Raw genomic sequence first — 25,802 nt, 5'->3', positions numbered from 1 at the left:
TATAAATAGTTTTATATGGTTCTATTTGACACAGTCCGGTTGCTTTAAAGGTTTAAGAATAATAGGTGCTCTTGTTACCAATTCCAGAGGGATAAAAGGCTATGTTGGGCCCACTAGGACTGAAACTTTTTATCTGTAGTCCATACTCTACAGAAGGCTTGTTTTCTGCCTATTTTCACTAGACACCAGCATGCTCTGCATGCCACGAAGCCATCATGCTGTGACTGACGGACTAAGCACTAGTTAGAAAAGGGATAGAATGGGACACAGGTGTTCCAAACAAGACACAGGCCGAGGAATAGAGGAGAAGGACCAGGCAGCTTTATCCTTATGTTTGTTTGGCACCACATAGTTGCTATGTAAGAGCAAACCATACTCGTACCAACGATTTCGTAAAGAAGAGTTGCAGTGTGTGAGAGTGGTGTTTGCCAAACAGGGCGGGGTAGGAATGAGAGGTACAGGCGGAAATTATCAAAGGGGTTAAACTGTGGTCCTGAACAGGGCACAGACAGAGAGGGCCAGACACTGAAAGCAATGTGGATAGAGCAAAACAGGACACAGTTGAGGGGTGTCTGAGCGAGACTTAAGCAGGGTGGGAGTTTTTGGGAAGATGAAGCACTATGTGAATGCAAGTGAGATGCAAGCAAGAAGGCAGGGTAGAGTAGACTGGGTGTTTTTATGCCCTATCGTTTCCTGAGCTCTCATTTTTAGGTCCCACCTAGGCAGCGTTTGCGCTGTCTCTTCAAGACATTCTGTACTCTGGTATGGACTTCAAGCTTTGCTCACTCTCCGCCCATCGTTTTAATTGCTCCAGTGACTGTTCTTTGTAAACGTTGGCCTTTGATTTGTTAATAGGATTATTAGTCCCTCCTTAGTACCTCCCTGCCTTCGGTTGTTATCTCCCATCAGGACACACTGTTACATGTGTTGTTACTCTGTAGGTTTCAAATACAACCTTCAAGCACTCTTTTGTTAAATGGCTTTCTCTAACCTGCTAAAGCAGGCACACTATCCTGCAGTGGTTTATTTATTTAAGTAGCACTTCAGCCTTAGCACTAATAATGGTCACTGCGCTTTTCTTTTGCTTCTTACGATCGTTGCATGCCTTTTTTTCAATGTATTAACTTTTTTTAACAATGCTAGCACCCACACTTTAGCTTTAAACATCTTAAGCTAAAGCAAAGGTGCCAAGATTGCTTCCAAAGAAAAAAATAGGAAATAAATGTGCATTATTTTTCTATTTCTTTACTTTTGAAGCAATCTCTGCACCCACGCTTTAGCTTAAAATGTTCAATGCCTAAGCGTGGGTGCCGCCATTGTAACAAAGGTAAACAATTAGAAAGAAATCACGTGGCAGCCATTTTGTTTCTATTTGCTTACTTTGTTACAATCGCTGCACTTGCACTGTAGCTGTAAACATCGTAAGCTAAAGCGCGGGTGCCGCAATTGAATTTATTTTCTATTTCTTTACTTTTTAAGCAATTGCGGCACCGCGCTTTAACTTACGGTGTTTACAGCAAAAGTACCAGTGCCACAAAGAAACAAAGCTGTTAGCTGCAGGCAGGAGGCAAGGCCCAGGGTCACCAGGTCCGATTAACAAAGGAGGGCCGGGAGAGCAGGGCAGGTGGGCAAAAGCCTCCGCCTTTCAGCAAACTAGCATTGCCCATTGGCAACAAACCCCAGCTTCTCATCTCTCGCGTGGCGCTTCCAAACACACTCAAAAGTCACACTTCTTCGCCTCTGTAACGCATTTGGAAATTACGGCTCTGCAATGTACACAAGTTGCGTAAATAACATGTACACAACTCACTTCCGCTACTAACACACTCTCACCTTTATTCCCTTGAAGTTTACGCATTCCTCCATTAAAATGTTATCATGCTAAAATCTGTAGTTAGCCTGCAAGTATTCTTTAATTCAGACCCTCTGTAGACTACTTTGGCCAGCATTATTTATTTTTGGCGTTATATTTTTTTTAACCCACCTTTTGATGCGGCTGCAGAGTGTCAGTCGTGCAAGCACAGCAGGCAGGATAAACAGGCTGGCAAAGTGCACGGAAGGTCACCTCACGCCTCGCAGCAGCAATTGGACTCTGCAACCCAGCACGCCAAATACCAAAGAAAGAAGAAAGTAAAACAATGATACAAAAAAATGAAACCTGACGGGGAAATCTTCTCAAAACAGACAGAAACTGTTTGTTTTTAACTCTGCATCTTTGGTTTCCTGGAAGTGGAAACTGTTCCAAAGCAATACAAATGAAATGTCCAGAATTCCTTGTGTAAAGTAATCTCGTGTTTTGAAGGTTCTGTCTGGTCTGCTTACCATATCTGATTCCAGGCTGTCTGCATAGGCTGTGGATGCTGCTCGAGTGCTGAGGAATAGATTTCTGTAACAGGGGGAACTACTTTCATGACTGTATTAAAACGGCATCCGGTAAGACCGCTCACTAGGTCAATGTACCTGCTGCATTTGCATACGCATTTAACCTGTAGATGAGACTAGATTTCCGGCACAATAGTCCAGTAGCTAAACCGCTGAGATAGGTAAATAATCTGAAAGTGACAGTCTCCATCCGCAGTAACGGGCCTTATCTAATCTGCCTGTTCTAAACTATTTGCTATGCCCCTGTGCACCTGGCTACTGGAATTAAACAGCAAAGAAAAGACAAAGTATGCAGTGTTACAAGGCACATTGAGATCCAGTAATATTTTTATATTTTAGCACACATTAATAGGGTCTTGGCAAAAGTTTCACCTCATTAGTGCCAATTCCACACTGGACCACAGTAATAGAAGTACCTTTAGATTCATATGAGATTGAATCAGCTTTTGCTATTGAAATCAACAAACTCTGAAGCAGACGTTGGAATCTGAGGCTAGTGAAGTCAATTTGTATTCATCTGGAATCAGAGCAGCCTTAGAATCGCATAATTCCACTGGCCATACCTAAATTTCTCATGTTAAACTCTCAGCCCAGGCAGCATAGTTCAGTTTAATTAATCAATCGATTGTAATGAATTACAAGTAAACTGTTGGCACCATATTCCCATCCTAGTAAAACAGTTCATGTTTTTGATAGGCCTACTTAAGTGTAGGTCGTGAATATCGAGTAAGGAATATTGTTATTCTTTATTATCGTAGCCATAATATTTAGGACAATTTTTTTTTTCGACCGGTAAGTATGTAACATAACATAATGCGTACTTGTAAAGCGCACGGTCACCCCTAGGTATCTTGGCGCTGAATAAAAATGTTCATTGTTACCCAACTCAATGGAATTCATTTTATCGACCTAAGATGGATGAAAGGCTGGGTGGACCCGCCAAGATTTGAACTTGTGACCATGAGGTCGAACACAGGCACCTGCAGTGGACTCATTATTCCACTGAGCTACCAGACCCGGCATGTATAGATTTTCTATACCCAACTTCAAATATATGAACCATGTGTGTATGTATATGTATATATATATATATATATATATATATATATATCTATATATCTATATATATATATATATATATATATATCTTTTTTTTGTTTGTGTGTGTATATATGTTCATGGCATGTGAGCTGTAGATTCACATGCTTTGCATACTCCTGCCATCTAGTGTTAGGTCCGAATGTTTGCAAATAGTTTTTCTTCAAAGAAGTCTTTCCAGTCACAAGGTAAGCTGACTCCTCCTTTCAGTGATAGTGCGCATGGGCATCAACTCCATTGTTAGATCGTTTTTTCCACAATCTGGTTCGTATATGTATTGCTGCGCTCCGGTTCTAAACCGTTCTTTGGGGTTTTGGGGTTCCCCTCAGCGCGCAAACCACTCTACCCGCTACGGTAGTGTTTCGTACGCGTATCCCACTTCTCCGCGTATCGTATTGGTTGAAGAAAATTTCTATTTCGATCTGAAGACTTGATAGGCCGTCAGACCTAACCGGGTCGGTCCACCTCGGAGATGATAGAACAGACTCCATTCAAAGTTTGTCCTCGGTGCCACGCAAAGTATCCGTGCACTGACTCGCACGAAGTGTGCAACTTGTGCTAATCTCCGGAGCACAACGAACAGGACTGCGACATGTGCCGATCGTTTCGATCGAAGAAAACGCTCTGCGATCGTCTGGCTCGACCTCGTGAACTGCAAAGCCAGGACATCAAATACATGCTGGACATCTTTAGTGGAGGATCCAAGCTAGAAGAATTTGATGCACAAGGGGCTGAAGAAGAGCAGGAAGAACCTGTATCTATTCCGGAATCGGACTCCAAGATGGAAGACGACATACTGTAAGGTCAACGTCTGGTGCAAACCAAAGAAAAGGCTTCGGTTCCACCTCCGCGCCACGGTCGGCACAGCAAAGATGTTTCTAACTCAGCCCCCCCCTCCCCGGCTCAGCACTGAAACACAACTTTCAGCGTTCCGGCTCGGATCGAGTCAGCCAAATTCTGGCACTGAGGCGAAACCTTCGGGCTCGGCGCTAAAATCGAAAACTGCTTCGGAACCCAAATCTTCTGTGCCAAAAAGTAACTCCACCACGCACTGAAGTCCTCTGGCCGAAACTGAAAAGTGTTCCTTCACAGCTACAAGATCCGATTTTCGACGTCCCACTGCCCAAATCGGACCCAAAACAAAAGGAACTTTACGTTAATCCTGATACAAGACATATTCTTGCTAAACTGCCTCAAAAGCGCAAACCTGAGTCAGAGGACATACATTATACGATTCCTTTAAAGAGGAAGAATGTCGGGACTAACCCTCCTCCACCACGTCCCCCTATACATTCACCACCTTTTTCCAGCATTAGGACTTTACTGATCACACAAACTAACTCTCCACCACCACAGCCTGATGATGATGGTGATACTCATTTACCTGTAGATCTCTGGAAAGACTACAATACTGATTCACCTACAGAAAGTGATCCAGACCTTTACCCTGCAATGCCTTCCACTCCTGCTGACAATGTGGGGTATTTAGAATTACTTGGTAGAGCTGCAAAATATCATGGGGTACAATTACACAAAGAATCCCTAGAGGGAGATTTCTTGTTTGAAACTTTGAGTAGTACACACAGATCTAGTCAGACTCTCCCTATGCTCAAAGGTATGATGAGACATGCCGATGATATATTCAAAGATCCTGTTTGTGCTCGTATTCTCACTCCCAGAATATGCAAAAAAGATAAGCCTGCTCCATCTGATCCAGTCTTTATTAAGGGGCAGTTACCACTAGACTCTCTGGTTGTCTCTAATGCCCGTAAACGGGCCAATTCACAAACCTCTGGTAAACCAGTAGCTGCCCAGGCAGCGAATCATTGGTGCATTGCCAACATCCAGGCCCTATTAGCCAGGTATGATTGGGTGCATTGGGACGAAATGGAGAAATTGCTCCAAAGCTCCCAGATGAGCACAAAGCTAAAGCTCAAGATTTAGGGGCTCATTAGGATGGCCGTCCGCCACCCTAGAGGAGGAGGGACCGTCCGCAGGGGCAGCGGCGGTCCCTCCAGTGCAATTAGGATGTGACCGCCAGCCTGGCGGTCACATCCTCAATATTTAACATTGCGGCGGGTGCTGCTTGAAGCAGCACCCTCCGCAAGGTTAAATATGCATGCTTAGCATTTGCATGCACAAAGCAGCAGGCACCGCGCAGTGCCTGCGCTTCGTGCACGCAAATGCAGGGGGGTACCATAGGTGCACCCCCCACTCACCCTGGGGGCCCGCAACGGGCCCCCAAAGAATTCACCGTATGCCTTTCCACGGCGGAGAATCCGTTTTCCACCATCCTAATATGGCTGGCGGTGTCTGATAGACACCGCCAGCCATGTTAAGAGCTTTTCCGCCGCGGTCGGAAGGTGACCGCGGCGGAAAAGCTGCGGACCGATTTTGAGACCCACCGCCATCCTAATTTGGCGGTGGGTCTTTTGTGCCTCCCCAGCGGTTTTCCCGCATCCTCCGGGCCGGCGGTGGCTTCCGCCGGCCCGGAGGATGCGGGAAAACCGCGATCCTAATCGGCCCCTTAGCACGGGAAGGAAAGCTCATCTCTAATTCCTCTATTAGATGTGCATTAGATGCTGCAGACACCGCAGCTCAAGAGATTAACACTAGTGTGTTACTCAGGAGGCACACCTGGTTAAGGATTTACGGTTTTAAACCTGAAGTCCAACAATCCATCTTAAATACTCCAGTTGATAAAAAGCATCTCTTCGGGCCTGAAGTAGATCAGGCATTGGAGAAAATGAAGAAGGCAATGAGGTAGCTAAATCAATGGGAGCCCAACAATCTCCTACAAATCGTGTCTCCTGTTCGTCGCTCCTTCTACCGCGGGGGGGTCTAAGACCACATCCTCAGAGATAGGGGCAAGGGTTCCACACCATGTAATTCCACTTCACTTAACAAGCAGTGGCTTACCTATCCTTCCCTCCGGTCATTTAACACTTTCTGAGGGACGTCTTCTACAATTCCTCCCCATTTGGCAATCCATAACTACAGACAAATAGGTGTTAGGAATTATCCAACATGGTTATTGCCTGGAGCTTACCACCAATCCTCCAAACATTCCACCTTGTTCTCACAAAATGTCACCGGAACATTTACACCTGCTCAAACAGGAATCCCAATATCTCTTGCTAAAAGGATCCATTAAGCCTGTACCATTACAATATCAAGGATCAGGCATGTACTCCCTGTATTTTCTAATTCCCAAAAAGGACGGCTCCTTGAGACCTATTCTGGACCTCAGAAAACTAAACCACTACATACTTTCAGAACATTTCCACATGGTGACACTTCAGCAAGTGCTCCCACTTCCTCAGCAGGGCGACTTTGTCTACTCTAGATTTAAAGGATGCATATTTCCACATTACAATTCACCCCGCTCATCGCAAATATCTCAGATTTGTGATAGCGGGTCAGCATTACCCATTCAAAGTACTACCATATAGAGTAACCACTGCTCCCAGAATATTTACCAAATGCCTGGCAGTAGTCACAGCTCATCTGAGAAGACAGCACATCCATGTCTTCCCATATCTGGACAACTAGCTCATCAAAGCCAGCACTTACCAAAAGTGTTTCCAACACACTCAAGCCACATTTCACTTACTATGCCAACTAGGGTTTACAGTGAATGTGTTGAAGTCCTATCTGCAGCCTTCCAGCGTATAGACTTATCTGGGGGCTACCATAGACCCTCAAAGAGCTCTAGCCTCTCCCATTGATGCCAACATTCTTCGTATTCAGACTCTTTTCACTCCTTTTCAGCCCATCCAATCATTACCAGCAAGAGTCTTCATGCATATGCTAGGAATGATGGCCTCTTGCACCCTAATTCTTCCCCATGCAAGACTTCACATGTGTCAACTTCAAGAATGCTCAACAAGTCAGTGGAACCAGCCACAGGGTCAATTGACCGATCTAGTGTTGGTAGATGGCAGCACCCATCGCTCTCTGCAGTGGTGGAACCCACAAAATGTATCCAAAGGGCGGACCTTCATCGACCCTGTTCCACAGACAGTGCTAACAGCAGACGCTTTGCTCACTGGTTGGGATGCTCACTTACACATTCATACAATCCAAGGATTGTGGGGTTTAGAGCACAAAAGCCTCCATATAAATCACCTAGAACTACTAGCCGTGTTTCTAGCGCTCTAAGCCTTTCAAATTCAGCTCATAGGCAAAATTGTCCTAGTCCGCAAGGACAACATGACAGCTATGTACTAGATACAAAAACAGGGGGGGCACACTCTATCCAACTGTCATGCCTAGCACAAGCCATTTAGAAATGGGCTATACACCACAAGAGGTATCTCCTGGCAGAGCATCTTCTAGGAGTAAACCTTCTCAGCAGACAGAAGCAGCAAATCCACGAGTGGGAACTTGATCCTAAGGTTCTCCTCCCCTACTTTCAGGAATGGGGATTTCCTCACATAGACCTGTTAGCCACAGTACAAAATGCAAAATTCCCAAGCTTTGCCTCCAGGTTCCCACACCCGCTCTCCAAAGGCAATGCCCTAAGGATGGATTGGTCAGGGATATTTGCTTACGCTTTTCCGCGTCTCCCACCCATTCCATTGGTAGTTCGAAAGCTCAGACAAACATCCCTCACACTGATTCTCATAGCTCCCACATGGGCACATCGACCTTGGTTCACCACCCTGCTGGAGTTGTCAGAAGTTCCCCACCAAAAACTGCATCTCATCTTCAGTCTCCTCACTCAGAGCAATGGAGAAATCAGGCATCCAAATCCTAAAGAACTCAACCTGGTGATTTGGCTCCTGAAATCATTGAGTTTGGTTATTTACAATTACCACCAGACGGTATGAATATCCTAGAAGAGGCTAGAAAGCTTACTACTAGGGCAGGTAACGCAGCAAAATGGAAACGGTGTATCTATTGTAGCAATATCAATCCTCTTGATGCTTCTATGCAGAACATCATCGGTTACATTTACAGCAAACTGGACTAGCCTACAAATCCATTTGCTTACATCTAGCAGCAGTAGTTGCATACTTACAAAACATACAACACTTCTCTCTATTCAGGGTACCAGTGATTAAAGTCTTTATGGAAGGATTAAAAAGAGTGTTACCACCCAAGAGTCCCACTTTCACCAGTATGGAACTTAAACATAGTCCTTACACGGCCAATGGGTCCACCATTTGAACTAATGCACAGGTGTCAATTAAAATTCTTCTCATGGGAGGTTGCTTTTCTCATTGCAATCACTTCACTAAAAAGAGTTGGTGAACTCCAGGCATTAACTATACAAGAGCCATTCTTTCAGCTGCACAAAGACAGAGTGGTTCTTCAAATCAATCCTAAATTTCTTCCTAAAGTTTCTGCTTTTCATATCAATCAATCAGTTGAGTTACCTGTGTTCTTTCCTCAACCTGATTCTGTAGCAGAACGAGCTCTACACATACTTGATGTTAGAAGAGCTCTAGTATAGTTTGTAGAAAGAACAAAAGAATTTCGTAAATCAAAGCAGCTTTTTGTTGCTTTTTCGCCACCACACAAAGGCAATCCCGTATCTTATTCAGGCATTGCAAGATGGAACGTGAAATGTATCCAGACATGTTATGGAAAAGCAAAAATACCCCCTAGAGCGCATTCCACATTCAAGTTAGGGCCAACTATGGCCTTCTTGGGGAATATTCGCCTAGCTGCCATCTGTAAGGCAGCAACATGGTCTACACCGCACACATTCACCAAGCACTACTGTGCAGGTGTGTTAGCGAGGCAACAAGATAATGTAGGCCAGGCAGTACTTAAAACACTGTTTCAAACTACTGCAGGTTAGCCACCGCTTTGGGAGTATACTGCTGTATAGTCTATGCAAAGTATGTGATCTACAGCTCACATGCCTCAAACGGATAATGTTACTTACCCAGTAAGCATCGGTTCTTGGCATGTAGAGCTGTTGATTCACAGTGTCCACCTGCCTCCCCGGGTACCTGTAGTTCTCTTCCAGGGGATCCTCATCAATAGTCATAAGCATTAGAATATTCCCGCCCATGCGCGGGACCCCGGAAACAATATATTATATGTGCCCCACATATATATAGACATATATATATAAATATATATATATATATAAAAATAAGCAATTGCAGCCAAATAAAACAATAGAGCTGGAATATGCAGTGAAGAATTTCCACAATACAGTGTATTTTGCATTAGAAACATGAGAAACAACACCAATGTTTGTTTAGAAACTGTTTTAATGCTTAGAAAACAGTAGAAATTCTCATAACACACTGTAAGCATATACAGCTCCCAGGCTGCATTGCAAAATCCCAGTCTAAAAAGACTGAAAAGCTAACCTGTAGCTGAATGTACTAAAACTGACACTGTGCCTTTAAGGCACCTCAGCCCCTAGCTTCCCATCATGCCTCAGGGGTTACAGTTAGGTCAGTTGTTCTTTCCGGCTCCTCCAGGAAGGACCCTGGATACTCGGCTCCACATTTTTCTGCCTTTTTCAGTCAGAAAATCTTCAAAAGAACAATTTTTTGATTTACTTTGACTTTTCACATCAGAGTCAAGTAAATAACTGCTTAGCAGTCAATTTTTTGTGAGGTTTTCCTTTCAGGATGCCCTCATTATTTGATGATTGCCCTTCTTGTGGCCACAAGAAGGCAAAAACGGACTCTCATGAGGTCTGTATTTTATGCTTGCCAGAGGATCATGATCCTAAAGACTGTTCTCATTGTAAAAATCTGTCTGACAGAACTCTTAAAGACAGAGAGAGGAACAGGCTCTATGGTCTGGCCCAGAGATCCATGAGAGGAAGATCTGCAGAGAGGAAGAGTTCAAAGAGACCCAGAACTCCCTCCAAAGGCAAGTCAGAGCGTCCATCAACCTCAGCACCGGGCTCGGCGCTGAAAAAACGACATCTGATGGACAGTTCGAGAGAAAAAGCTCCGTCGACGTCGAGATCGGCGTCGATGAGGAAATCGTCGTCGAAAAAAGGTTCGCCGTCGTCGAAGAAAGCTCCGCCGTCGTCAACTAGGCGACGATCGGCGTCGAGAGAAGCCACGAGATCGCCGTCGACGAGAGGTTCGACGTCAAGACATAAGTCAACTCCGCCGCCGTCAACCAGGCGACGGTCGGCGTCGAGAGACAGATCACACTCGCCGTCGTCTCGACGTCGACAGGCTTCGAAGAGTGTGACACCTCCGCCGACGTCTCCACGGAGGCGCTCGGCGTCGAGGAGCAAGAGCCCCCTCGGACGATCGTCGTCGAGGAAGGGATCATTGAAGGCACGTCGGCGCTCGTCGTCGAGGATGTCCGATCCTCCGCCGTCGCCGCATGCCAGGTCGATGACATCTCCGTCGCCGACAGATCAACGTCGGCCGACGTCGAGAGCTCCGTCGACGGCAGGACAACGCCGTTCGGCGTCGAGGGAGAAGACTCCGTCGTCGGTGCATCATCGCCGATCGACGTCGAGGGACCGCAGATCATCGTCAAAGCATTCAACGCCGAAGGTTATCACCCCGTCGACGCCGCAGAGGCGTTCGACGTCGAGGGAAAGGCTTTTGAGACGTCCTCCAACACCGGTGAGACGGAGATCTCCTTCGGTGCCTTCGACAGTCCTAGTGACACAATCTGCTTCACTCCATTCCTCCTCAAGTGCCTCGGGTTCAACTGGGTTCATCTTCTAGGAGTAGGAGTCCGGTTCAGAAGAATCCCCAGCGGGGTTACACTTCACATATAAGACTCTCGCCAAGATGGTATGCTCCTTTGAGTAATTGGAAGGATTCTAAGGCACCAGATAGACTTCAAAGGTACTTGAGTCCAGTCCACGGGTCTCCTCTTCAACAAGCAGAAGAGGCAGATGGACAGAGTCCTGCCATTCACCGATCACGCTCACGAGAGAGAAGAGCGGACAGGTCGCATGCCCCTAGGGTCTCCCGATCGCCAAGGAGGGAGCAACCCAAATCTCGAACACCGAGAAAGGAGGTACGGACTGAGAGATCGAGATCTCCAGTACATCAGAGGGTATCACGTTCTCCTCAAAGGGAGGAACGACCTAGGAGATCACCGGTGAGGAAGGAGCATTTTCACCACAGGAGAAGAAGAACTCCATCATCCTCTCCTCCATCTTCGCCTAGATCTTCTAAAGGGGACTACTCTCCGACGCTGGCAGACAGCCCTCGCTCAAGAGCTTCCCCTCTTGACAACGTCAGCACGTATCTGGACGTTTTGCAAAGGGGTGCTCACAAGCTGAATATAGAAATGACCACTCCAGAGGTGTCCACTACTGTGATTTTTGAGACTCTTCATCACAAATCATATACACGGCCGTTGCTCCCATTAGTTCCAGGAATAATGGACCCAATCAAAGAGGTTTTCCTCACGCCAGCAACGATCAGGGCAGTACCGGCACGTATCCAGAAAAAATATAGGCCGGCTGACTCAGATCCTATCTTTGTTAAAGGTGAGCCTGCGGCGGACTCAGTTATTGTAGCCTCAGCTAGGAAGAATCACACAGTCGCTCCTTCTTCATCAGTTCCTCCTGACAAAGACAGCAAGATGCAAGATTCTTGGGGACGCAAGGTATGCAGCACAGCAGCTTCATCCCTGAAAGTCTCTAGTGCATCAGCCCTTCTGGGAAGGTACGATAGAGCCCTATGGGACTCCATGGAACAATTCAAAGGGAAATTGCCCAAGGAGGACCAGAAGGACTTTGAGGAGACCGTGACGGAGGGCTGTTTGGTGGCAAACCAAATGATTAGTTCATCAGCAGATAACGCCCTTCTAGCTGGACATAACTATTCACATGGGATATGTGCGAGGAGATCCTCTTGGCTGCGTTTAACTGGGCTCAAACCAGATGCACAGCAACGCATCCTCAATCTGCCTTTTTCCGGATCTTCACTCTTCGGGGAGCATGCCGATCAGGAAATGGCCCGTATGAAGACTGAGTTAGACACAGTAAAGGCAGTAGGTCTGGAAAAACAGAAAGCACCGTTCAAACGACGCTTCAAGACCAACAAGAACCGGGGAGGCCAACAGAGGGTTCAAACCCCTCAATGGTCTCAAAACAAGCCACAAGGAAAGCCACAATACAGAGGTGGAAGGTCGAGCAGAGGTAGAGGCGGACATCATCAGTCCTCTACCACACCTAGAGGAGGCAAGGCCTGAACAGTGGCTTCCTCTGACACCGTTACCCACTCCAGTGGGAGGAAGTGCTGCACAACATCTGGCAGAGTGGGTCAGCATCAGGAAAGATCGGTGGGTGCTGAATATACTGCGCAATGGATATGCGCTACGTTTCAGGAAGAAACCACAACCGACTCCTCCAAAAAAGTCTCGCTCGTACCAACTAGAGCTCCTCAAAAGGGAAGTGAGCGTCCTCTTACAGAAAAACGCAATCGAAGAGGTACCCCTATCCCAAACGGGGAAAGGAGTGTACTCAAGATATTTCCTTGTCCCCAAAAAAGACCAAGAAGGAAAATTCAGACCGATTTTGGATCTTCGACTCCTCAACAAAGTGGTGGTCAAAGAGAAGTTTCGCATGTTGGCACTCCACCAAATATGTCCTCATCTACAAATCGGAGATTGGATGTGTTCGGTGGATTTACAAGACGCGTACTTCCACATTCCTATTACACCAGGTCATCGAAAGTACTTGAGGTTCCTGGTAGGATCCAAGCATTATCAGTTCAAAGTGCTTCCTTTCGGACTCAAATCCGCACCAAGGGTCTTCACCAAGTGCATGGCAGTGGTAGCGGCGTGTCTACACAAAAAAGGTCTCTTTGTGTACCCATATCTAGACGACTGGCTCCTGAAGAGTCCGTCCCCTCGTCAAGCCACCAAAGACTGTCACCTGTGTCTCCAACAACTACACAGGCTCGGCCTCCACGTGAACACAGAAAAATCAGTCCTGCAACCCACGCAAGCTATCCACTATCTGGGTGCAGTTCTAGACACAAAGTTAGGAAGAGCGTTTCCTTCGCAGGAGAGACTGTCTTCCATGGGGCAAAAATGCAAAAAGTTACTTCATTTTCCTCGTCCAAAGGTGCGAGAAGTAGCGTCTCTTTTGGGCTCCATGGCGTCCTGCATCTTCCTGATACCGAACGCCAGGTTGAGGATGCGGCCTCTACAAGAGTCTGTGGAGGATCAGTGGGACCAAGCGACGGGAGATTGGGAGGACCGAATCATCCTGTCTCAATCAGCACTGACCTCAATAAAGTGGTGGACTCGCCCTCGGAATGTCCTGCAGGGAGTCCCTTTTCAGCAACCTCTTCCTTCGCTGTCTGTGGTAACGGACGCATCTCTAGAAGGCTGGGGTGCTCACATGGGTCATCTTCAGATTCAGGGTCGCTGGTCGACCAACCTTCAGACATACCACATCAACATGCTGGAGCTTCGAGCAGTTCATCTGGCGCTCAAAGCGTTCTTTCCAGCAATATCAACGGACAAAATCCTGGTTCAGACGGACAACACTACAACTATGTTCTATCTGAACAAGCAGGGAGGAACTCGATCTCGCCCTCTGTCTCTGGAGGCCCAGACAATCTGGCACTGGCTTCTGGCTCGGGGTCTGTCGGTGGTGGCAGTGCACCTTCCAGGCGAGCTAAACACAAAAGCGGACGCACTCAGCAGGCACTTCGAAGATCAGCCAGACTGGGTGCTACACGACGAAGTGGTCGAAGAACTCTTCCGTTGCTGGGGTCGTCCAGACATAGACTTATTTGCGGACGACGAAAACGCCAAATGCCACGCCTTCGCGTCCAGGTTCCACCGGCCAGGGACGCAAGGGAACGCTCTCCTGCTAGAGTGGACAGGAATGTTCGCTTATGCTTTTCCCCCTCTGGCACTGATTCCGAAGGTGGTGGCCAAGCTCATCAGATCGAGCATGGACATGATCCTAATTGCTCCGGATTGGCCGCGACAATGGTGGTATCCAGACCTGTTACATCTGTCGCTGTGTCCACACAGACGTCTTCCGTGCAGGCCAGACCTGCTGAGCAAGATGAACGGGAGGATCCTGCATCCCAACCTCCCGTCGCTGAACCTGACTGCATGGCTCCTGAGGTCTTGCAATATGGACACTTAAATCTGCCTCCGGAATGTATGAATATTTTAAGAGAGGCAAAGAGACCTTCCACAAGGGCGTCTTATGCGTTCAAGTGGAAACGTTTTTTCATTTGGTGTAAGGACCATGGCTTTGATCCCACCAAAGGACAAGAAGAGGTAGTTCTTCCATACCTCCTATACTTAGCGACATCAGGGTTGAAATACGCTTCTATTAGGGTTCATCTATCCGCCATAGTAGCGTACAGAAAATCACCTGCACAAACATCGTTTTTTCAAGTCCCAGTGGTGAAAGATTTCCTTCAGGGATTAAAGAAGGTCTATCCCCCTGTGAGAAATCCTTCTCCTCCCTGGGAGTTGAACCTGGTTCTCTCCAGGCTGATGTCTACACCGTTTGAGCCTATACACAAGGCCTCCTTGCAGCATCTCACTTGGAAGGCGGCCTTCTTGGTGGCAATAACCTCTGCGCGCAGGGTTAGCGAGATACAAGCACTCTGCACCAAGGAACCTTACACTGTGTTTCACCACAACAGAGTAGTAATGAGGGCTCACCCATCTTTTCTTCCAAAGGTGGTATCGGATTTTCATATAAATCAAACGATTACCCTTCCTTCGTTCTTTCCTAACCCATCAACCCCAGCTGAAAGGTCGTTGCACTCGTTAGATCTTAAACGGGTGCTAAAGTTTTACCTAGAAAAAACTAAGGACACCAGAAAGACAGACCAACTCTTTGTCAATTATGGTGCTATGAGGACCGGGTTTGCAGCAGCCAAAAGATCCATCTCCAGATGGATTGTCTCTTGTATCAAACTAGCATACCAGCTGGCTGGCAAACCTTTGTTGCAATCACCCAAAGCTCATTCCACTAGAGGGAAAGCAGCCACAACAGCTTTTTTGCATGACATTCCTATGTCAGAAATATGCAAGGCTGCGACATGGAAATCAGTCCATACCTTTACAAGGCATTATTGCCTAGAGTCTGATTCCAGAGCGGATTCTCAAGTAGGGCAAGCCTCCTTGAGAAACCTTTTTGGGTAGAGTAAGGCCTATTCTTGGGCCTACGGATATGAATGTTATCTGTTGATTCCTTTGCCCGCAGGGATGAGGTGAGGCTCGCTACTCTATTCTAATGCTTATGACTATTGATGAGGATCCCCTGGAAGAGAAGGATTAGTTACTTACCTGTAATCCTAGTTCTCTTCCAGGGGTATCCTCATCAAAGTCATAAGCAACCCTCCCGCCTCCCCGGGCAAAGGACTTTGTTTATTACATAGGAGATGTTTTTTAACCTGTTATTACCATGGTTTGGTTTTCAGTCTCCGAAAAGAATAACTGACCTAACTGTAACCCCTGAGGCATGATGGGAAGCTAGGGGCTGAGGTGCCTTAAAGGCACAGTGTCAGTTTTAGTACATTCAGCTACAGGTTAGCTTTTCAGTCTTTTTAGACTGGGATTTTGCAATGCAGCCTGGGAGCTGTATATGCTTACAGTGTGTTATGAGAATTTCTACTGTTTTCTAAGCATTAAAACAGTTTCTAAACAAACATTGGTGTTGTTTCTCATGTTTCTAATGCAAAATACACTGTATTGTGGAAATTCTTCACTGCATATTCCAGCTCTATTGTTTTATTTGGCTGCAATTGCTTATTTTTATATATATATATATATTTATATATATATATATGTCTATATATATGTGGGGCACATATAATATATTGTTTCCGGGGTCCCGTGCATGGGCGGGAATATTCTAATGCTTATGACTTTGATGAGGATACCCCTGGAAGAGAACTAGGATTACAGGTAAGTAACTAATCCTTGTTGCAGTTCTCACTTTACATAAATATGCATGGACATCTCTATTCTCCACTTACTAACTCCATTCTCACCCTCTGTGGGAAAACAATCTAACAATGGAGTTGATGCCCATGCGCACCATCACAGAAAGAAGGAGTCACCTCACCTCGTGACTGGAAAGACTTCTTCAAAGAAAAACAACTTGCAAACATCTGGACCCAACACTAGATGGCAGGAATATGCAAAGCATGCAAATCTACAGCTCTACATGCCACAAACAAATAATATGTATATCTTTAAGGTATATAGATGTGGAGTTAAGAATAGGACATCTATACTTCCCTATATTCAATAACCATTTGATATTTTTGTTTTCTACACTTTGTCTACACTATTAAGGTAGAAGGCTATGCCTACTTCAATATTCCAAATTGGAAACATCTACCAAACATATCCGAGATCAGAAGGTTAGAGCACCTGCTGGAAATCTGCATGTAGCCTCTTGGTCACAGATTTGAATTCAGGTACACCAGAGTAAGCCCCTCTGCTTGTAGGTTTTCAAAACACATAAATAAAAGGTATTGTCTTTTACAATGCCAATAGCTCAAACTCTCGCAAATGCGAGACCTCTTGCATTGTAAATGCTTATTCATATGTGCCACAGTTCAGAGCATCACTTTCAGGCAGAGTACTCCAATAAAATGAAGGACTAGAAGGAGAAAAATTAACTTTTTGGTATTAGCCAACAGAGCAATCACCATACAAAGTCTTAAAGCATTCACACAAAAGATGTCTATGCACCACATCACTCCTACTGCAAGGTTCAATGTTCATGAACATTCCACCCCCTAGTCTTTCTGTTTTTCTCACTGTACCTTAAATACTCCTCTCACCCTTTCAGGTGCCAGGGATGTGAGGCTATGCTTGGTGGAATCGAAGAGCAAGTCAGCCGTGCCAATCATCAGAAGGAGCAGCACCTGAGCGTCACCCAGCAGATTGAGGCAGAGGTGGGTATTCAGGGTGATGATGGTATAGTTTCTTTGGGTGGCATGGCATGTATGATTGTTCAGAAGAGGTGTGGTATCGCCATTAAAAGGGGCTTCCACACATGTAGCAGTAGGTACTTTTTGAGAAGTGTCAGAGGTCATTTGGTAAGCAAGGATGACAAACTTACTGATAGCTATTGAACATGAAAATATACAGAGTATTATTGCTTACTGGTGACTATTAATCATGCATATAGAAGAATGTCCAGTATGGCAAAATTCCTTTGTAGGCCTTGGTCGGTTCTGTTTACAGGAATAGACTGTAATTGCAAACTCAATGGTAGCCATGAACTAGGTTTAGATGGAGTCTCTGCATACAATTCAAAAGAAGAGATGACAAGCTATTATATGTAACTTTGCTATAAAAATAGAAAAGGGGCCAGAATGGCAGCCTCCATGTAGACAGGCAGCCAAACAAATATGTAATGAGCTTATTTCTAAGAAGGATGTTTTTAAGAGACGAATCTTTGGTTATATAGACAGATAAGCTTCCTATGAATCCGCAACCAGAAAGACAGGACATTGAACTGAACCGAAGGGTAAGCTTCCTAGAATGTCTTCATTTTGGAGACAGAAGCAGTAGAGGGGAACAATTTATTTGAATCTTTGGCCATAGAGAGTTGCCCTTTGGTTTGGCACTACTGAGGCAGAAGAGGCTTCAGAAGTGAGTGCCAACAACAATAGAGGCAGAAAGAGCCCTGAAAGGGCAAGCTCATGCATAGCAAAAAGAATAACTACCTGTTGTACATACTATTTGATTTAATCTATGCTAACTCCCCTTAGTATGTCTAGGATAAGTGACATCTATTGTTCTTCTCAAGTGTGGAAGCTATATGGGAGTTTTCCACTGTTTAGATTGTAGAAAGGCTGGGATGGGATGCTGCCTATCAGTTGATCAGCCACGGATATGAGGAAGACTAAGTGGCCGATTAGGATGGCGGACGGACTTGCATCCGTCCGCCACCCCCGAGGTGGAGGGACCGTCCGCAAGGGCAGCGGCGTTCCCTCCATGCCAATTGGGATGTGACCGCCACCCTGGCGGTCACATCCTGTATCTTTAACATTGCGGTGGGTGCTGCTTCAAGCAGCACCCGCCACAATATTAAAAATGCATGCATTGCATTTGCATGCACAAAGAGGCAGGCACCGCGCGGTGCCTGCCGCATTGTGCATGCAACTGCAGGGGGGTACCATAGCTACCCCCCATGTTGAACCCCACTGCCCTTCACCCTGGGGGCCCGCAAGGGCCCCCCAGAAGCAAAGGTCCACATGCTTTTCCACCGCGGAAAAATCGCTGCGGAAAAGCATGTTTACACACGCTTTCTAAATTGGCTGGCGGTGTTTTGCAGACACCGCCACCAAATAGCAGGCTACACCCCGCGGATCAGCGGCGGACGGACCTGCCGTCCGCCGCTGATCCCACCGCCATCCTAATCTGGCGGGTGGTGTTTACAGGGACCGCGGCGGTGAATCCGCATCCTCCGGGCCGGTGGTGGCTTCCACCGGCCCGAGGATGCGGATTCACCGCCATCCTAATCAACCCCCTAAGTACCTAGAAATCTTTGCAGGTACAGGAATGTTTTGTTTTTCATAGCAAGAACACGGTTGGGATGCGTCGGGAGGAAAAGAGGCGGTTGCCAGGAAGTTCTTACAGTTTCCGTCTTTCATCTACAGGTGGCAAACTTGAAGAAGACCATCAAGGTGACAACGGCTGCAGCCACGGCAGCAGCTGTGGCAGTGACCTCGCAGGATCCTGAACAACACATGGTGGAAATGAGGGAACCCGCTGCCGCTTCCAACCAGAGGCAGCCCAGCAAGAAAGCTGCGAAGGGCAAAGGGTGAGGCATGGCTATAGCCCTCTACCCCTCCCCGCCCCCAACAGGAGACTCTTCACTGAACAACTGATGGGGGATGGGGACGTTTGTCACCCTCCCCCCCCCCCCATATGCTCTCCTACCCCCATGAACTCTTAGCATGAACCAGTCTGGACTCTCTCCTCAGGTGCCATCTTTGGTACCAGTGCTCCTTTAATGGAGTGAGGTGATTGGCACATGCCTTTGTCAAAGAGTACTTGCTAAATGGATGAGCCAATGTGTTACTGTCTTTGCATAGAATGGAGTGTTGACTGATGTTTTATTGTACAATTAAGTCTGTCTGTTATTTGTGAATTTTCATAGCATGAGGTGAGTTAAGATATATTTATATAGAGTGCAGCATCATGGGGAGTAATTGAATTTCCTTTGGCAAGACTATTAAATAGCATGGAGGGAGACAGTTTGTCGAGGTTTGTAGTGTTAATGGAGTTTGCGTTGCTTAGTTGATCTGCAGAGTGATGAGACTGCCATTGTCTTTAAGTTATAAAAGGAGCACTTGCTGAAGCATTTGCTTGTACTCGTTGAATTTTGTTGGCTCTCCTCTTATGAGAATCAAACGACCCGATTGACAGATCTTTGTATAGAAGTGGTTAATGAAGAAGAATTTCGCAGGTCTGCATCTCTGGTTAGCTGAGAGATAGAACTGGTGACATGTGGAACATTCATTGCTCAAGTCAATTTAGAGTAGCAAAAGAGTAGAATTCAGGTGCCTGATTGGTTGATGTTGTAGAAGAGGTGATGGCATGAGTGAGTGAACAGAGGTTATTATGTTTTATTAAAGTCCATGAAAAATGCATTTATGATATTTCTTTGGTGCAGTGTGTTTTGTTTTTTACGGCTCATTCCTTTCCCACCTTTTGTCTGAAACCTGAGGCGTTCTGGGGATCCCAGGGAAATGTTACTGTGGGGCAAGAGCAGGCCCTTGTGTGATGTTACCCTAAATAATAAAGGCCTATAAACTTGCTAAGAAAGACTCCTTTGTGATTGAAAAAGCACTCTGTGTGCAACAGGATAGTCACTTTGGATAATCACTTAAAAAAAAAGTGAGGCGCTTCAAAGCTGACCTCCTGATGTCATCGCACCATGATCGAGACAAGAACACAGCTTCACCCAGCTGTGAAGAGTACACAGCTCCTGGGGAGAAAACTGACAAAGTAGTCTTCTTACATTGCATAAAGATGGGGGAGGCAGCTCTCCAGTGATGCTTAGGTCTTTTACAAGGAAAGCATCATCACCTCGGTCTAAAAAGTCACTGAAGTCCTAATTAGTGTCTAAAGCTCCTGTATCCTTCCCAAATGCCAATGATGACGCTCACATTTGTCTTGTTAATAACAATAGTTAAGTGTCCTTTTCCTGTTGTTGAAATAAGTTATAATTGTAGTTTTACAGTACTCTGGTTGGTGAGAGTGGAGATTAGATGGTCTCTTCAGGTTAGTGAAGGTTCCCGTAGTTGCTATGTGGGGCATGTTTCTTTAAGAGGGTTCAGGGTTCAGAAATGTGTGGGATGTACATTCTTAACTTCAAGTATACTTGGGTGTATTTTGGAGTTCTACTTGTTGGATGTTGCGGTTGTGAAAAGATTTTCTTCCCATAATTTCTTGTTTGTGGAACGGCCTGTGGACGATGTATTTGGAACAATTTGTTACAAGAGGAGTTTGGGTTGATGGCCTTTGAAGAGTCCTGAAAGATTTGCAATGGGTGTACTTTGTAGTGTCTGTCTGAGGAGGAATGTTTGAGGTGGTCTTATTTTGTCGTAGAGTTGGGGTAAGTTGGCCGGTTTCTAAGTGGTGGAAGGAGCTGAGGCGGTAGATTGTCTATGCAGGTTTTTCTCAGATGCATTTGTAGTAAACGTCTAAGCCAAGAAAAACGCACTACACCGTATCTTGTTTGAGGAAGGCATAGATAGTCCAGGTTTATTGATAGCAGAAGGAAAGTGAATTGATTCTTCTCCTTGAAAAGTCATGTGTGCTGGAACTGGAGTTAGATATTGAATTTGTCTGAGCCAATTCTTTAGGCTAATTAACTTTGGTACCCATTTCATCAGCTTCGGGCTCTTTCAGGGTTCTCTGGTAAGAAGAGGGGTGCTTCCTGCTGTTGGAGATGTATTCTATATAACTTTGTTGGCGAACACAGTTAGGATAGATGTTCTTGTCTGGTACTCCTGGAGGGTGAAGAAGATAGGGTTGGTGCTCCTTGTAGGATTTTCCATTGGTATTGGTCGATGGTTTTGATTTCTTTGAAAAGGCTCTCATCAATGTAAGATTTGAGCAATCTTCTCTTTGTAGTACCAAGTTCACATTGATGCTTTTTGTATAATCTCTGTAGGGGAACACAGATTTTCAGATTATCATTGGTGGAAGATCTGGGACAGATTTCATTTGGAGAGTACCGTGTGGGAAGTAGAAACTGGGTGAACATCCGTATTATTAGAACGAGTAGGGGTAGATGCTTCTAAGTGATGTACTTTGGAATCAGTGTGTTTTGGGGAGTCTTGTAAAGGGCTAAATAATTGAGTCAAATGCTCTTTAGAGGTTATTTTGTTAGGGACTAGATTCTCTGTGTGGATTCCTTTTGGGAGGGCCTTGGTTTGCTAGCTTGTATATTTTAAGTGGAAAGAAATGTGCAGTTAATGGTTTTAATTTTCTCTGACCAGGATGGAGATTTATAAGTGGCACTTTGGAGATTGTTTTGGTTAAAGGATGAGGATTGGTGTACCTGTGGATTTTTACAGGTTACTAATTAAATAATTCTGGTTGTTGCTTTTTGGATGTACTTTTTCAGAGTAAGTTTGAATCTGCATCTTTAGAAGGTATCTGGCAGTGAAGAAGTTGGATTAAGGGACGCTCTAGAGTTTCTGTCAATGGCAGGTAGCCCCTGCAGGCATGTGCTTGATGCTTAATCCATTAAAGAGTAGCTGTGACATCAGCACACACACACACTCTGAATCCAATTCCTGCTAGTAAAAAGTGAAATATATTGTTATCAGATCTGACCCATCCTGCTACTCTAGGCTGTCCTTAGATCTTAAAGAGAGGTGCTAACAATGTTTTTACATCCAGACTTTCAGGGCCTTGAATAATCCTTACAGTGAGACGAATAGATGTCAGTAGAGGGTTGATAATAACTTCTGTGCAGTCATCTTATTATGTGTTCATATGTTGTTGACAGTCAGTGGGAGGTCCTTTTGCAAAACAACTTCTGTTTGAATTACACATTGTACGCATCTGTAGAAGTCTCAAATTTCAGTGTGTTTGCTGACCCATAATTGTACAAAAAGGTACTTGAGTTTTCCATGTTTTCTGAACAAAGGTAAGAAAACATGCTCAATCTAAGATTAATTGAGAAGGTGGTTTGGTGTGTGTTAGGTTGAAGTGCAGTGGTTTGGCAGAAGTTATGTAGGATGTGTTTTCGGAGGTACTTTGATCGGGTAAAGATAGATTAGATATTCTAACCTTTTCTGCTTGGGAAGGATTTGTATGAGAAACATTTTGGAGTTGGCGGTTTGAGGTTCATCAGTTGGGAAGGAGTGGGATAGGGGCTAATTTGATATCCTGCCATTAAGAATACATTTAATCCCATAATCTCTTTTGACAAGATTAATGGGTTTAGGTTATGTGACTAGGTATTTTTTTGGTTGGTTTGGGGTAAAAGCTCAATGGACATTTTATATGGGAAGAGACATGGCCTCTGTAGGGCACTTGGTTGGTATAGATTTTATTTTGGGTGGTATCTGAGAGGTAGAAGCTGATGTCATTATTATTTTTTTTTAAGTACTTAGTTGATGGAGTAGCTTAGCTAGACTTTCTTCCGCCATTCTCTTTTAGGTATGTATTGGGGTGGAGAACTTATTTGGATGTTGCGAGATTTAAAGAGAGTTTGGGTTAAGTATTGTTGAGGTTCTGTGGTGAGTAAAGTGTTGGCTAAATATTTTTGCCGATTTAATGTTTGGCAAGAATTTGGTGTCGTTTTTTTTCATTATTTCTATTTCTGAAGAAGAGATTGGTTATATGTGCTTTAAAGGTTGTCTTGTATGAGGATCTACCTTGGAGGTTTTCTAGTTAGGAGTTAGGCTAGAAGTTATTTGGTGGTACTGATAGGAAGTTTTGAAAGTTCTTTCAGTGTTACACAAGGAGGGTACAGTTATCTCAGAAGGCTCTTCTGATGCAATGGGGATGATGGGGTACAGATATTTTTGAGGGGTTTTACATTTCTTTCTATTGTGTTTAAAATCTGGGAGGATAAACACCCTCTTAAAGTTCTGAACAGTGTGGAAGGGGAGGGTGGATGTTATTTGGAGGTTCTCTCACTGACTTGGATTTCTTCTGGTTTTTGTGTTTTATTACAGACTTCGGGGAAGTGCGAAGATCTGGTCCAAGTCAAACTAGCCACCACTTTCAATCTTCTTAGCGAGCCAGAGAGGAGAATTTAGACAGCATGAACTGGAGGAGAGAGGGACGGGGAAGAAGAGGAGATGGCAATAGTGTTGGAGGATGTGGAGCGAGATTGCATTTTTCAAAAGAGGAATTGAGTTATACTTGAAGGGAAGGGTGACATTGCAGTGGTGAGTGAAGAACAGAAATAGACCTGAGAAGTGTAAAGATGCATTACATTTGGTAGAACTGGGAGAGTGCTATAGAATGAATGAGAGGGGGCACAGAATGAGTGTGAAATTAAAAAAAAGTGCACAAACTTAGGCCCAAAAGGCAAGGGTTTATAGATGTCTGGCTGTAAGGTGTAAGAATGGGGAAAATAAACATAGGAGAGAGGACACGAGATGGGGAACATGAGGGAACGGATAGTAATTTGAAGACCCCCCTTGAATCCCCATGTCTTGATCTGCTATTGTCTTTTTTACCTGTAAATGCTCCATACTCTACCTTTACTGTGATCTCCCTCTTGCTTCTGGATACCTTTGCCCCTCTCCTCCTCTTTTTTTCTTTGTCCTCCCTCAAAAAACCCACCTCAAGAGGTAAATTTTAGAACCTTAAAGACAGTGGCTGATTTCAGAAGGTCAAGGTGAAAAACAATGGAACTTTGATGACCGTTGGAGCAAGAAACCTTGGCACAACTGTGTCCTTTGATCACCACTGTGGCACCATGCTACCTCTCACTCTGCCTTCCACCCACATCATCTGCACTAAAGATACCGTGGACATTGAACACGATTCTGTCAATGCCCATGTGACGAAAAACTCCAAGTGGCATTCCCACAATCCTCTACCCTACAACCACCAACATCATTGCATGGACTTCTCAAAACCTGCTACCAGCACTGTACTGGCTGTGCCATCAGTGCCTAGAATTCTGGGAGGATTGATACCCACCATGAAAACCGAGATGAGACACCAATCAGTTTACCCTGCTGCAACCCTGTGACAGACAACCTCAGCCATCACACAAAAACTGGGATCAACATCCTCTAGTATTGCACTGAATTTTAAAATACACAAACTCTGCCATTCCTAAGAATTCTGTAATGGACTAACTCCAACATCACACCGAATTCTTGGATGTATGACCTCTGAAATTGTGTACAATCCTAAAATACACCGCCTCTCCTTTCAGATGGAATTCTGGAATGGACGACTGTTACTATCACAAGTAATTCTGTGGGCAAGCATGCCCGCCATGGAATGCTGGCATGAATCGCCTCCTTAGGATACATTCCTGGGACGAGTGATCTATGACCCAGCATGGAACCTGGGATGGATGCACCACATTGAACCCTGGAATCTATGAAGTTCTCTACATAGGTCTCTGGGATAGTTGATCTCACATTCTACAGAGAAACAAAAAGATGATCCTTCCGTTCTGCTGCATGGAATCCGAGTAAAGATGATATCCACAACCACCACTGCACGGAAACCTAGGAGAAACTATTCCACTACTAACTGCACTTTGTGAAAATTATTTTATTCCTTTAATTTGGAATCCGTTTTGAGAAAATATCTAAATATATATCTATATATGTCTATTAAAGAATATACGATAACCGTCTGTCCTAGTTTTTTTGTACCTTTCTTTTTTTTGTTGGTTTAAGCAAGCAGGGTTTGTGGTACAATAGTGAGGCAACATTATGCAGTAGGGTGTGGTGAGACCGTCTTATTGAAAGCTATATGAGGCCAAGAGAGGGGGACAGGATTAAGTGTGAAGTGAAGGACAACAGCTGAGTGCCTGAAGGAGAAGATTTTAGTGCAGGATGGGAGGTACATGTGGAGTAGAAAAAAACAAATACTTGAGGGTGCTGGACAATAAAAATGGGCAAGTGACTTGGAGTGCACTGTGGAAGTGGGCAGAATGTGTTTGCAAGAAATTAAGTGAATTAAGTTCACTTAGGAGTGGGAGAGAATACTGGAGAAATGAGTAAGTAGTAGTATAACAAAGTGACAGTGGCAGAAGACGCTAATGTGTAGAAGGAAGGAGCACTGTACAAGGGAGACAGACAGCTGGAAGGAATGCAGAGTGCTTGAAGAAAAATACCAGCAGAAATGGAGACTAGGCCTATGTGCTTCTACAGAACAGGTGTAAATGCAGCAACCACTGAGGCCTGAATTCT

General features: G+C 45.1%; 1 protein-coding gene across 2 annotated transcripts in view; it reads left to right on the top strand.

Annotated features, from left to right (window-relative positions):
* Positions 1-25,238, top strand: part of COPS7A (COP9 signalosome subunit 7A) — a 77,190-nt gene extending 51,952 nt beyond the window's left edge. For both annotated transcript variants that reach the window (XM_078651538.1, XM_078651537.1), the window contains exons 6-8: positions 17,228-17,333; positions 19,047-19,210; positions 23,592-25,238. In XM_078651538.1, the coding sequence (XP_078507664.1) occupies positions 17,228-17,333; positions 19,047-19,210; positions 23,592-23,631 (310 nt within the window). In that variant the 3' untranslated portion in view covers positions 23,632-25,238. The remainder of the gene's footprint in view (positions 1-17,227; positions 17,334-19,046; positions 19,211-23,591) is intronic.
* The last annotated feature ends 564 nt before the right edge of the window (positions 25,239-25,802 follow it).

This window comes from Lissotriton helveticus, chromosome 7 (genome assembly GCF_964261635.1).
Source record: "Lissotriton helveticus chromosome 7, aLisHel1.1, whole genome shotgun sequence".
Taxonomy (NCBI): domain Eukaryota; kingdom Metazoa; phylum Chordata; class Amphibia; order Caudata; family Salamandridae; genus Lissotriton; species Lissotriton helveticus.
The sequence above is the reverse complement of the archived record's forward strand: the minus strand, read 5'-3'. Positions and strand labels throughout refer to the sequence as shown.